This window comes from Saccopteryx leptura, chromosome 7, assembly GCF_036850995.1.
Source record: "Saccopteryx leptura isolate mSacLep1 chromosome 7, mSacLep1_pri_phased_curated, whole genome shotgun sequence".
Lineage (NCBI taxonomy): Eukaryota > Metazoa > Chordata > Mammalia > Chiroptera > Emballonuridae > Saccopteryx > Saccopteryx leptura.
In genome coordinates, this window is record NC_089509.1 from 89,432,896 (window position 1) to 89,446,989 (window position 14,094).

General features: G+C 40.0%; 1 protein-coding gene across 2 annotated transcripts in view; it reads right to left on the bottom strand.

Moving 5' to 3' along the window:
* The window catches only part of CDK15 (cyclin dependent kinase 15), a 102,233-nt gene that overhangs the window by 46,866 nt on the left and 41,273 nt on the right, over positions 1 to 14,094 (bottom strand). For both annotated transcript variants that reach the window (XM_066346466.1, XM_066346465.1), the window contains exon 9: positions 5,149 to 5,242. In XM_066346466.1, coding sequence (XP_066202563.1) covers positions 5,149 to 5,242 — 94 coding nt within the window. The remainder of the gene's footprint in view (positions 1 to 5,148; positions 5,243 to 14,094) is intronic.

Sequence of the window (14,094 nt, forward strand, 5' to 3'; positions counted from 1 at the left end):
CCAAAGAGTGAAATCTCAAGATAAATGTAAAGGAAGGTTGTGTTTAGAGGTGAGAAGAGTTAGAATAAACACATTACTTTCAAAGAAGCCATTTCTACATCCAAAATCATAGGCTGGAACTCGACTACCTATTTTCATTTGTGTAGACCATGTTTAGTAAAACACAAATTTAGGAACTATTTGTAATGTTTAAATTTTAACCTGCTTGAGATATAGTAGTATTAAAGATAGCACGCTGCTGAATATAGTGCCTTTTCCATTTTGTCCTCAGAATGCGAAAATACAAGTATAGTAACAGAACCACGGTCCTCCTGCGACAGAACCAGAAGGAAAATAAGATGTAATGAATTGACCTCCTAGGGCCCATAAAGTATGGCTAAGCAATATGGAACTAGATTCTTCATCAGTACAGATCAAAGTCAACAATGAGCTATGCAAATTGACAAACTTGAGGAAAATCTACATGGAAGGGGAGGATCAAATAAACAGAGAAGAATATTATGATTTTCAATGATGGGAGCTACAATATTCTCTTCATACTTTGTTCAAAGAAGTCACAACTTCATGGAGTCAGAAAACAAAATACCGGTGGCCCCCGACTTACTATGGTCTGACTTATGATATTTTCAACTTAGGATGGGTTAATCAGGAAGTAATTTATCATAACTTGAGGAGCATCTGTAACATTTAAGATGTTGGAAAACCAGGGAGGTCAGTTATGTAAGTTGCTCTCCCTCATAACTTAAAGTTGGCGCTGGGTTCAGAACTCATGTCTTCTGACTGCTGGTCAGTGTTATTTCTAATGTGTTTACTTGTTTTAAATTTGTAATGAGTTGTCATAAATGTCAAAATAAAGTCCCCTTGATTGATTGCAGTGTGATAAAGACAGTGGTAGAAATCATGGCTTCCTGAGCAGGAACTATTAGACTGATTTGTTAAGACATGTTTGTTTTTGCTGCATCACTCATGTTTTGGTAATTTATGTCTGGATTTAAGTCCAAGTTCTTTCCCTTACTGAATTACCTAAAACATCTTCAGATGGCTCGTGTCAGTCAGCAAGGCTAGTCCTGGAAACTTGAACAAATACCTAGAGAGCCATCAGGTCCTGGGAAATGTCCAGCTCGTTCTTTTCATTTTATAATTTCTAAGCACTGTGCTAAATGCAAAGAACTGTAAAATGATTGCTTTTAAGAACACGATTTTTTTAAAGATAGTATGTAATATAAAAAACCAGTCATACTCAACTTTTCAAATATCCTAATAACTTACATTATTTCAATATTACAATTTATATTATCTACACATACATCCCTTCACACATTTTTACAACTTATATGTTTTGTTTCACATATATTTACTGCTTATACTTCACCCATTTCCCCACCAAGACTGAACAACACTTGAAAGCACAGATGATTTATTTTGATGATTTATTTTTCTTATTCTTTTTTCCATGCCTTGTATCTTCTCACAAGACCTTATAGAGTATTTTATAGGATAAGTGTCCAGTAAGTGTTGTTTCCTGATTAAATGACTAGGAAATACTCTTCAAATGTGTAAAGGTCATTGCAAGGTCTGGTTTAGACAGTGCTTCCTCTATTTAGTGGACAAGAAGTAATACTACATAGAAGAACAATTAGGTTATATATCAGCGAATGCTTTTTAGCACTCAGGATATTGAAACATTTGTATAACCAAAAGTTATATAAGAAAGAAAGGCAGCAAATATTTATTGAGCACTTCAGGCGTGTAAAGCTTGTTATGCATCTGACCTTATGGAATTCTGACCATAGGTTAAAAAGACATTATCACTAGCCCCATTTAACAAACAGAAAACTGAAGCTCAGGGAACTACATAAATTGCTCACATTCTTCTAGCTTGGAAATGAATAAAATTCAAACCCAAGTCTTATGACTTTAAAGCTATTATTACATTAGGCTGCCTTCAGCTTAGATGATGTTATGGCATCTAATGATACTGTTTGAAGATAAACAGCATGTATCTGCCTTACAGAGGAGTTTGGAGAAAAAACATTTTGGTTTTTAAAAAATGTTTTCTTAGTTTGTGAATACTTCCCAATTTTTCTTGTGTTTCCCCATAATAACTACCATGTTTCCAAAAGAAATATTTAGTGGCAGTAATTAATCTGTACATAATGTATTAATTTCTCAAAGTACATTTTATTTTAGCCCGAAGACAATGTCTTCCGGGTCATGAATTTATAGCACTCGACTGATTGCACAGAACTGCTCCAAAGCGGTAAGCCAGCGACTCTCCACACACTGTCAACGAACTCTTTTCCTTTCCCCCAATATTCCCCAAAGAGTTTTCCTCACCTTTATGTGTGTAGTAAACATAAATTGTACTTTAAAAATTTAATTAAAAGTCTCCACAGTAGAAATGTAATTTGAAAGTGAAAATTTTATACCACTTCTGGACAAAAGTTAGGGGCAACTAAATCAAAACCGTAAAAGAGTTTGAGAGAAGAGAAGTTTCTTCGCCTGCACACAGAACCCACACTGGAGGCTGTTAGCAAGGGTACTCCAGATGCTGAGTAAAGCAAGTAATCTTTAAAGGGAGCAGGGTAACAAGTAATTAAAATAAAACAAAACAAACAAACAAACAAACAAAGAGTTTAAAGCCCTTTGACACGTGCTACAAAACGGATGAACCTTAAAAATATGCTAAGTGAAATAAGGCAGACACAGAAGACAAATAGTGTATGATTCCTAATATGAGATACCTAGAATAGGCAAATTCAGAGAAATTGAAAGTGGATGAGAGGTCACCAGAGGCTGGGAGGAGGGAAGATAGGAAGTTATCGTTTAATAGGTACAGAGCTTCTGTTTGGGATGATGAGAAAGATTTGGAAATGAATGGTGCTGATGGTTATATAACAATGTGCATGTATTTAATGCCTATGACCTGTACACTTAAAATGGTTAGAATGATAAATTTTATGTATATTTTACAATTTAAAAAAAATCCCCCAAATGGAAATATACAGATAGCTAACATGGCATATGAGCTACAAGGGAAATAAAAATGAAGTACATTAAGGTGCAACTGAGGCAGAGATAAATAATGAATAAAGAAATAGAACTAAGGAAAAAAAAAAAATGGGACTACATCAAACTGAAAAGTTTTTGCTCAGCAAAAGAAACTATCAACAAAATGAAAAGACAATCTACTGAATAGGAGATATTTGCCAATGTTACATTAATAAGGGATTTTTATCCAAAATTTATGAAGACTTTATAAAACTCATACTCCTCCCCCCCAAAAAAAAATCCAATAAAAAATGGGCAGAGCCCTGGCTGGTTGGCTCAGCGGTAGAGCGTCGGCCTAGCGTGCGGAGGACCCGGGTTCGATTCCCGGCCAGGGCACACAGGAGAAGCACCCATTTGCTTCTCCACCCCTCCGCCGCGCTTTCCTCTCTGTCTCTCTCTTCCCCTCCCGCAGCCAAGGCTCCATTGGAGCAAAGATGGCCCGGGCGCTGGGGATGGCTCTGTGGCCTCTGCCCCAGGCGCTAGAGTGGCTCTGGTCGCAACATGGCGACGCCCAGGATGGGCAGAGCATCGCCCCCTGGTGGGCAGAGCGTCGCCCCATGGTGGGCGTGCCGGGTGGATCCCGGTCGGGCGCATGCGGGAGTCTGTCTGACTGTCTCTCCCTGTTTCCAGCTTCAGAAAAACGTAAAAAAAAAAAAAAAAAAAAAAAAAAAAAAAAAATGGGCAGAGAACCTGAATGCACAGTTCTACAAAGAGGAAACACAAATGGCCAATAGACATATGAAAAAATGCTCAACATCACTAATAGTAAGAGAAATGCAAATTAAAACCACAATGAGATATCACCTCACACGTGTTAGAATGGCTATCATCAATAAATCAACAAATGCTGGTGAGGATATGGAGAAAAGAAAATCCTCATGCACTGTTAGTGGGATTGCAGACTGGTGCAACCAGTATGGAAAACAGTATAGAGGTTCCTCAAAAAATTAAGAATGAAACTGCCTTATGACCCCATAATTCCAGTTCTGGGTGTATATCTGAAGAAACTCAAAACACTAATTCAAAAGAATATATGCACCCCTATGTTCACTGGAGTGTTATTTATAATAGCCAAGATATGGAAGCAACCCAAGTGCCTGTGAATAGACAAGTGGATAAAAAGTGGTGGTACATATATGCACTAGAATATTACTTGGCCATAAAAAAGAGTAAAATCTTACCATTTATGACAGCATGGATAGACCTAGAGGGAATTATGCTAAGTGACATTAAGTCAGTCAGAGAAAGACGAATGCCATATGATTTCACACATATGTGGAATCTAAAGAACAAAATGAACAAGCAAAATTGAAACAGAGTCATAGATCCAGAGAACAAACTGATAGTTGCCAGAGGCGAGGGGGTTGAGAGGCTGGGTGAAAAAGACGAAGGGATTAAGCAGCACAAATTGGCAGTTACATTACAAAATAGTCACAGGAACATAAAGTACAACGTAGAGAGGATAGTCAATAATATTGTAATAACTATGTACGGTGGTAGGTGAGTATTGGCAAAATAGGAGAGAACATTTTGTAAAGTATATGATTGTCTAACCACTGTGCTGTACAACTGAAACTAACAGAAAATAATATGTAATGTAAACTGTAATTGAAAAAATGGAACTACACACACAAGAAAACACCTTGATATCTTCGAATTTGGTTGTGGAGGAGCGTGATAAATACTATATTTCTCTCACACTAACATGGTAAGCCGTGGTTTTTATTGGAGTTCTATGACAATTTAGTGTCTTGTCATTAGCTGACAAAAATCCAGGGCCAAATATATAGAAGAATCAGAGCTGCGGTGGCAAGGCAGAAAGTGCATAAGTAGTAAAGGCAAAAATAGCCTTGGGAGGTTGAAACAATAATAATAGGGAGCAGGTGGATTCATGGGATGCTACAGGACAACAGGGGTTTCCGGACTGCTCATTCCCAAGGTGCTTATTATACCTGTGGCAAATACCACAGTCTCCACAACTCTTACTATATAGTTTAATATCTCAAAGCAGATGGACTGTGTCATTCATCTCAAAAGCAAATTTGACTTAAAGTTTGAAATGCAGATACTTCTTCTTAAAAGGAATTCTTCTCTTACCTCCCAGATCTTCTCCAGCTGTTCAAGGATGTTGGAAACCCCAGGAAACAGAGGTTGACCCTGGAACATTTCAATAAAGATGCAGCCTGCACCCCTAGCAAAAGAGATAAGGGGTCAACCTGACACTTTCAAGGAAATCATATCTGCAGAACTGAACTACTAGCATTTCTTCTCCCAAGAAACATTTTGGGGAAATAGAGACCACATGCTATTAAAAGTATCATATTAGGGGGAATAATTCCCTTTGCCAACCAAAAATAAGAACAGCCTGCAGCTTTTTGTTAAAAGGGAACATAACCAGCTTTAGAAACACAGTATAGGCCCTGGCCGGTTGGCTCAGCGGTAGAGCGTCGGCCTGGCGTGCTGGGGACCCGGGTTCGATTCCCGGCCAGGGCACATAGGAGAAGCGCCCATTTGCTTCTCCACATCCCCCCCCCCCCTCTTTCCTCTCTGTCTCTCTCTTCCCCTCCTGCAGCCGAGGCTCCATTGGAGCAAAGATGGCCCGGGCGCTGAGGATGGCTCCTTGGCCTCTGCCCCAGGCGCTAGAGTGGCTCTGGTAGCGCCAGAGCGACGCCCCGGATGGGCAGAGCATCGCCCCCTGGTGGGCAGAGCGGTGCCCCTGGTGGGCGTGCCGGGTGGATCCCGGTCTGGCGCATGCGGGAGTCTGTCTGACTGTCTCTTCCCATTTCCAGCTTCAGAAAAATACAAAAAAGAAAAAAGAAAGAAAGAAACACAGTATAGTTAGCAAACGTTTTAACTCACTCAAGCTCATTAACTATCTATAAGGAAGGGAAAGTACTAAACCTCCAAAATGAATACTCTTTCACTGAATCTAAGATGCTATCATTCATTGTAAGAGGCACCACTATTGTGCTATTAAGAAACAAGAAACCTGCAAGTTAAACTATGACATGCTCAGAAATGTTTCTTTTATACTTATCAAAAGGGCTGCTATTCATTTAATTAGATTATTTTATCATATGTCAAACTTGTGTATGCAAAAACTAGAATATTAAGTGAAAGAAATTGGTTTCGGTGGTCCTGAAAAATTTTCACATTTAGCATTTGACTCAGACTCTTTGATGTCTGTGCTTATCCATGGTATCATCCTCTATATCAGGAGTTTGATGACACAGCATGTCTTAAAATAATCCATTAAAGAACTAAGTAAGAGTCATTAGTGCTGCACTCCTAAGCTGACCTTGCAATTACGTAGAGTTTGCCTGCTTTTGATTCCTGCTTAAAAAATGCTGCTAAGCATGTCTGATTCACTCCCTTTCCATTACTGTTTGGTTCCTGGGGGGGGGGGGGGGGGAATAGAAAAAGAAAAAAGAAAAGCTTTTCTGTCTGCAAGACTTTTTTCCAAGTCACTGACACTATTTAGCAAGTTTTTGTTTTTGTTTTTTTTCATTTTTCTGAAGCTGGAAACAGGGAGAGACAGTCAGACAGACTCCCGCATGCGCCCGACCGGGATCCACCCGGCACGCCCACCATGGGGCGACGCTCTGCCCACCAGGGGGCGATGCTCTGCCCATCCTGGGTGTCGCCATGTTGCGACCAGAGCCACTCTAGCGCCTGAGGCAGAGGCCACAGAGCCATCCCCAGCGCCCGGGCCATCTTTGCTCCAATGGAGCCTTGGCTGCAGAAGGGGAAGAGAGAGACAGAGAGGAAAGCACGGCGGAGGGGTGGAGAAGCAAATGGGCGCTTCTCCTGTGTGCCCTGGCCGGGAATCGAACCCGGGTCCTCCGCACGCTAGGCCGACGCTCTGCCGCTGAGCCAACCGGCCAGGGCTATATTTAGCAAGTTTTGATGCAGGCAAATTTGATGTTCACACATGTGCAATGGTAACTGCAGTCACAAGTGCACCTGGCTGATGGCTACTGTAAGATACTCCTGACTATAAATTGCATCCTGATTTAAGATGCACCAAGAATATGCATCTTAAAATAGATTACATATTGTGAAATGTTTTCTTTCCTATGTAGTCAAATAAGAGGGTGGTTCTTAAGAGGTAGTAAGAAATAAGATTTATTTTGCTACTAATGTCATTTTTATTATTCTAAGTTCTTTGAGTGATAAAAGTGGTTCAGGTGACAGATTACAGAGATTATCCCCATGGTCCAATACTTGGACTTCAAATCTTTTTCACCTTAACACATACATTTGCAAACGTCTTTAACCATCTTGACATTTTTTGTGTGTGGCATGACAAAGAAGGATATCTATGTAAAACATTTTATTATAAATAATTACATTATTAAAGATTTGTATTCAATATGGTCTTTAATAATATTCATATGTACTTATCCTATATGATAAATTTTTACATTTTCCATCTGATGGTAGACATATGTTCTTTAATTTATCTTAAATTGATTGTGTAGGAGAAAGCAGATTTCTTTATAAGCAAGGTTAAAAATAATTTTTATCTTGTGTCTGGTTTAGGGACAGAATATATATATATATATAAAATTAAAATCTACCTGTATTTTATTATATCTAAAAAGACAAAAAGCTATTTTCATGAATTAATCAACTGGCTTATTTTTTTTGTATTTTTTTGAAGAGGGAAGCAGGGAGGCAGAGAGAGACTCCCACATGTGCCTGACTGGGACCCACCCGGCAAGCCCACCAGGGGGCAATGCTCTGCCCATCTGGGGCATTACTCCATTGCAACCGGAGCCATTCTAGTGCCTGAGGCAGAGGCCATGGAGCCATCTTTAGCATTCGGGCCAACTTTGCTCCAATGGAGCTTTGGCTGCAGGAGGGTAAGAGAGAGATAGAGAGAAAGGGGAAGGGGAAGGGTGGAGAAGCAGATGAGTGCTCCTCCTGGGTGCCCAGGCTGGGAATTGAGCCCGGAACTTCCACATGCCAGGCTGACACTCTACCACTGATCAACTGGCTTATTCTTAAAATTTTGTGTATGTAATATATATAAATAAAAGTCATCAGACTGAGTTTTACAAGCAGATCCCCCCAACAAGTGGTTTTTATTCCCAATTTTTTTTTTTTTTTGTATTTTTCTGAAGTTGGAAACAGGGAGGCAGTCAGACAGACTCCTGCATGCGCCTGACCAGGATCCACCTGGCATGCCCACCAGGGGGCAATGCTCTGCCCATCTGGGGCGGTGCTCTGTTGCAACCAGAGCCATTGTGGTGCCTGAGGCAGAGTCCATGGAGCCATCCTCAACGCCCGGGCCAACTTTGCTCCAATGGAGCCTTGACTGCGGGAGGGGAAGAGAGAGACAGAGAGGAAGGAGAGGGGGAGGGGTGGGGAAGCAGATAGTCACCTCTCCTGTGTGCCCTGGCTGGGAATCGAACCTGGGACTCCTGCACGCCAGGCCGATGCTCTACCACTGTATTCCCAATTTTTAAAAAGCCAATTTGGAAATAATAGCCACCATATTTAATTTTTACAGATTTTTTCATGTATAGGAGGCATCTTGACATATGATATAAAAACTTGGATTGGACAAATGTAACTTAAGAATCTAATGAGTAGTATCTTGAGCTAAATTTTTAGAACTATTGTCATATTAAAGCTTTTCATTAACTTGTCTTTAAATATCCTTTACTTTCTTTTTGTGCTTGTCTTTAAAGCAATTGATATAAAAGGTATAAATTAAACAGTATATGAAATAATGAAAAACTGTCAAATGGTTAAAAACCATCCTGGTTGCTAGTGATGGTCAACTATGAGATAAGCCAACTGAGAAACCGAGGTGGTGAATACCATCAAATGGTCTCTTCCCACCACCCCTCACACTTTCTCTATATGTACTTGAAAGGTCTTATACCATTTCATTTTGAAGTGAAAAAAAGTTAAATATCCATACACATGTGTGTGATGTATTAAGTATATATGCAATTGTTTATTAACTGATACAAAACAGAAATGGAAATGTACCAGGTTTTGAAGACTTGAACCAATTCTGTATCCAGTGCCCTAACACCTTCCAGAAAGCTCACAGGCTCACCAACCACCAGCAGGCCAAAAGGCATTTTAAGCAAGGTTCAAAACCATAGTTATTACTAGATATAAACCTGTAGTACACTTTTTAAAAATAACTTTTAAAAAATTGATCTTAGAGAGAGAGGAAGGCAGAGAGAGAAAAAGAAAACATTAACGTGCTATTCCATCCATTAATGCATTCACCGGTCGACTTCTGCATATGCCCCAACTAGGGACCGAATCCACAGCCCTGGCGTATCAGAATTACGTTCCAACCAACTGAGCTATCCAGCCAGGGCTATAGTCCACTTCTTTGCCTCCCTCAAAAAGTTTTCATTGCTTATGAAAAGCTGTTGCCTTTTCATGTCTTTTCATACTAGTGGCTCTAGGGAAACAATAAGGAAGTCCTTCATTACACAACTTCTTAGTGTATTTTATCTTCTACTCCACGAGGGCAGTGTACAAAATTACATAAAATATACCGGAGAAAGCTGGACGTTAAGGTCATTATGCAGGTACTCTAAAATAACACAAGATGTTTGTGTTACAGAATAAAATGCTAATATTTGGTTGAAATTCATCGTGGATGGTATCATACAGGCATTCTCTTGAGTCTTTCTTTTTTTAAAGCTTCACTTAAGAGCAAGTTAAACCTTTCTCATCTAACAAATCTAGAGTCTAAGGTTACACATATATAGTGTGTGCACACACCCGTGTGCATACATGCATGCACTTAAAACACATATAAGACAAACAAAATTCCTAAATCAATTACATTTTAGTACCTAGAATATCCATAAGAACCATAAATATGTACCTCAAGTTTGAAAGACAAAAGCTGTTCTCTAGGTGTAAGCACTGCTCTTTGAAAACCATACAATTCATCTTTCTATTTTTTATTTGTTCTTCGAAACTGTTCTATATTTTTTATTCATAAATAAGTCATGTGACTTTTATATTTTTTATTTTCTTCTTAAACAAGTCATGTGGCTATCATCTATTCTGCCCACCCCAGACTAGCCTTAAGCAAATGTTTGAAATATTCTGAACGTTCAGATCCTGATGGGGAACCAGCTTCTATTTCCTTTTATTCCTCTGTTTTGTTCTGACATCTTATTCCCATGGCTCTTCTTCCCCTACCTATCTTTAGGCTTCTCAGAGGATTTAGGCTTTGTGGAGATACCCTTGAGGCAGTTCATGTAGAGGAAGGGGAACTTCACGCGAACAGAAAGAAAGACCCTATGGCCTCACACAGTGAATCCTTCTAGAAAGGAGAGAGGCACTGGGCCATTTTATTGCTCCAACTGTAGTTCTTCAGTTAAGTTGGAGGAAACAGCTTACATGTTTTCTGCTTTTTCTGGCTCTCTTCCTAACCTTTTCTCTATTCTAAGCAGGAACAAATTCTTCCATCAGAGAGAAAAAGATTCCTCAAATTCCTTAGGCAATCTCTGGGGAAATAAACCATCTCAGGAGTTTCAGGGTTTAGGAGGAGCAAGGAGCATATAAAAAATGTCATTGGGAGGAATGAATAAATATTTCATTTTTCGCTGTTGTAATTAATTCAGAACAACCTAATACTGTGTATGGCAGTGACATGACATTTCCATTTGCTTTTCCCTGGGCCACTCTTTATATTTGGAAGTTTGCAGCCAGAAATTTGCCATCTCTGAGGCAGGGACAACTTTCTGCAGTTCTAAAACCAGCAGCTGCTTGAAGTCAGTTTTGAATACAGCACTTTGTGTAGCAAAATAGTTCTTTCTTTAAAACCCAGTTTAACACAACAATGAATGAACTTTGAGAGCATTATGGTAAGTGAACGAAATTAGATATGGAAGGACAAGTATTGTATGATTCCACTTACATGAGGTACCTGTTTCTGCTCACAACAATTAGGGGACATTTTATTGCTTCATATTCATTTTAAAATATCCCCTAATTATTGTGAGCAGTATAGAATAGTCAACTTTGTTTTTTTTGTTTGTTTTTTTTGTTTTTGTATTTTTCTGAAGCTGGAAACAGGGAGAGACAGTCAGAGAGACTCCCGCATGCGCCCGACCGGGATCCACCCGGCACGCCCACCAGGGGCGTCGCTCTGTTGCGACCAGAGCCACTCCAGCGCCTGGGGCAGAGGCCAAGGAGCCATCCCCAGCGCCTGGGCCATCTTTGCTCCAATGGAGCCTCGGCTACGGGAGGGGAAGAGAGAGACAGAGAGGAAGGAGAGGGGGAGGGGTGGAGAAGCAGATGGGTGCTTCTCCTGTGTGCTCTGGCCGGGAATCGAACCCGGGACTTCTGCACACCAGGCCGACGCTCTACCACTGAGCCAACCGGCCAGGGCTAGAATAGTCAACTTTGTAAAGACAGAAAGTAGATTGGTGATAACCAGGGCTGAGGGGTGAGAGTCATAGGTAGTATGTTTAATGGGTACAGAGTTTCAGTTTGAGATAATCAATGGTAAGTTCTGGATATGGGTAGTGGTGATGGTTGAACAACACCGTGAATGTCCTAAACGTCACCAAATAGTACATTTTAAATGATAAACTTTATGTTATGTAAATCTTAATGCAATATAAAAAAGTAAAAACAAAAACAAAACAGTGTGATCATTCTAAAACTTTGGGGTTTTTTCGCTGAAGTTGCTAATGGAATATTTTAAAGTCTAAAAAAGTAGCAGAGAGAGAAGAGAAGATGTTAGGACATTACAGAACGTTGGTTGTAAATTCTGAAAATAACCAATATGTCCTACTTGTTCATTTTCCAAACTCCAACCATTTGCCCTGGGCCTCCTATCGACCCTGCTGCTACCAGGGCTCCTTGCACTACCGTGTTATAATTACTTTTTTTGAGACAAATGGTCTAATCCTCAGCACTGTCATCTGCCTCCTTAAAGGCATTCAAGTCTGAACACTATTGCATGGCCTAGCAGAATAGTAATTTTTTCTTTTTCTTCCTTGTCAATTAGAAATCTCCCTTCTCACTTCCCCTCTTATCACAAGAAACAGGAAAGAAAAGGGGAAAGGAGCATAAGGGGTATCCCAATGTAAACATCCAATATCTCACAATTATGTAGAACGTGAACAATATAGTAAACTCAATGGAAGATACCTACTGCTCTTTTTCTACATTACTTTCTGAGTTTTACTGGGTGAACAACAATATTAGTGAAATGAATAAATTTTATTTTATAAGTATCACCATTATTCAAGGTTAAATTAATGAAACGTTTCTTAATGAAATAATGTATATCCCTCTACTTGCACTAAAAAGAATACATAGTTTAAGAGACATTTACAGCCTGACCAGGCAATGGCACAGTGGATAGAGTGTCGGACTGGGATGAGGAAGACCCAGATTCAAGACCTCAAGGTTGCCAGCTTGAGCGCAGGCTTATCTGGTTTGAGCAAAGCTCACCAGCTTGGACCCAAGGTTGCTGGCTTGAGCAAGGGGTTACTCGGTCTGTCTTAGCCCCACGGTCAAGGCACATATGAGAAAGCTATCAATGAACAACTAAGGTGTCACAATGAAAAACTGATGACTGATGCTTCTCATCTCTTTCTGTTCCTGTCTGTCCCTATCTATCCCTCTCTCTGATTCTTTCTCTGTCTCTGTAAAAAAAAAAAAAGAGGCATTTACAGAACTGGGCTGGGTGATTCAGTGCAAGCCTCAGGAAAAAATTACCCAGAATGCAGCACACAAAGTTGAGGAGATGGAAAATATGAAAGAGAGCATAAGAGACAGATGCGGTCTAATAATTTTTCACTGGAGCTCCAGAAAGTGAGAAGGGAATAGAGGCAACATTCATATAGAAAATGACTAATGAAAAACATGGATTCATAACTGGAAGAAGCACAATATATCAAGCAGGGTAAGTAAAAAGAAATTCACATTAGACAACTTATAGTGAAAACTGCATAATAACAAAGACAAAGAAAAACAAGAGATACCTGCAAAAGAAAGACAATAAGGCTAAAAGCAAAATTCTCTGCAATTAGGCTAAAAGCAAATTCACAACAGCAGCAATAGAGAACAAAACAGTAGAATGTGGCCCTGGCCGGTTGGCTCAGTGGTAGAGCGTCGGCCTGGCGTGCGGAAGTCCCAGGTTCAATTCCCGGCCAGGGCACACAGGAGAAGCGCCCATCTGCTTCTCCACCCCTCCCCCTCTCCTTCCTTCCTGTCTCTCTCTTCCCCTCCCGCAGCTGAGGCTCCACTTGAGCAAAGATGGCCTGGGCGCTGGGGATGGCTCCTCGGCCTCTGCCCCAGGCGCTAGAGTGGCTCTGGTTGCAACAGAGCTACACCCCGGAGGGGCAGAGCATCGCCCCCTGGTGGGCAGAGCGTCGCCCCCTGGTGGGCGTGCCGGGTGGATCCCGGTTGGGCGCATGCGGGAGTCTGTCTGACTGTCTCTCCCCATTTTCGGCTTCAGAAAAATACAGAAAACAAAACAAAACAAAAAACAGTGGAATGCTATCTTTAAAGTTCTAAGAGAAAATAGCTGTCAATCTAGAAATACCTCCCCAGCAAGACTACCTTTCAACAATGAGTTTATCTTATAAAACAGAAATAGAGGGTTGCTACCAACAAGGCTACGCTAACGAAAATTCTAAAAAATTTACATCAAAATAAAGGACAATTAGTCCAAAAGTAAGATCTAAATTATATAAAGGTGTAATGAACAGTTTTAAATTTAATTGCATGTATTAAAAATAGCTTAAAAGTATATAAAGCAAAAAAGAATAGATGTATGATAAATCAATAACAGCAGTTTCAATACACCTTTCATTGGCAAGTTAAACAGATAAAAATGATACAAATATTTGAGTAACACAACTAACAACCTGTAATTTTTGAACATATGTTAAAACCTAAACCCAACAATTTGGGAATAAACATTCTTCTTGAATACACATCAAATAATTTCAAACACTGATTACGTACTAGATCAGTGCTTCTTATATCATCTTTGGTAAAACACCAGTTTTTTTCCTCAATTTTTTGCTAACT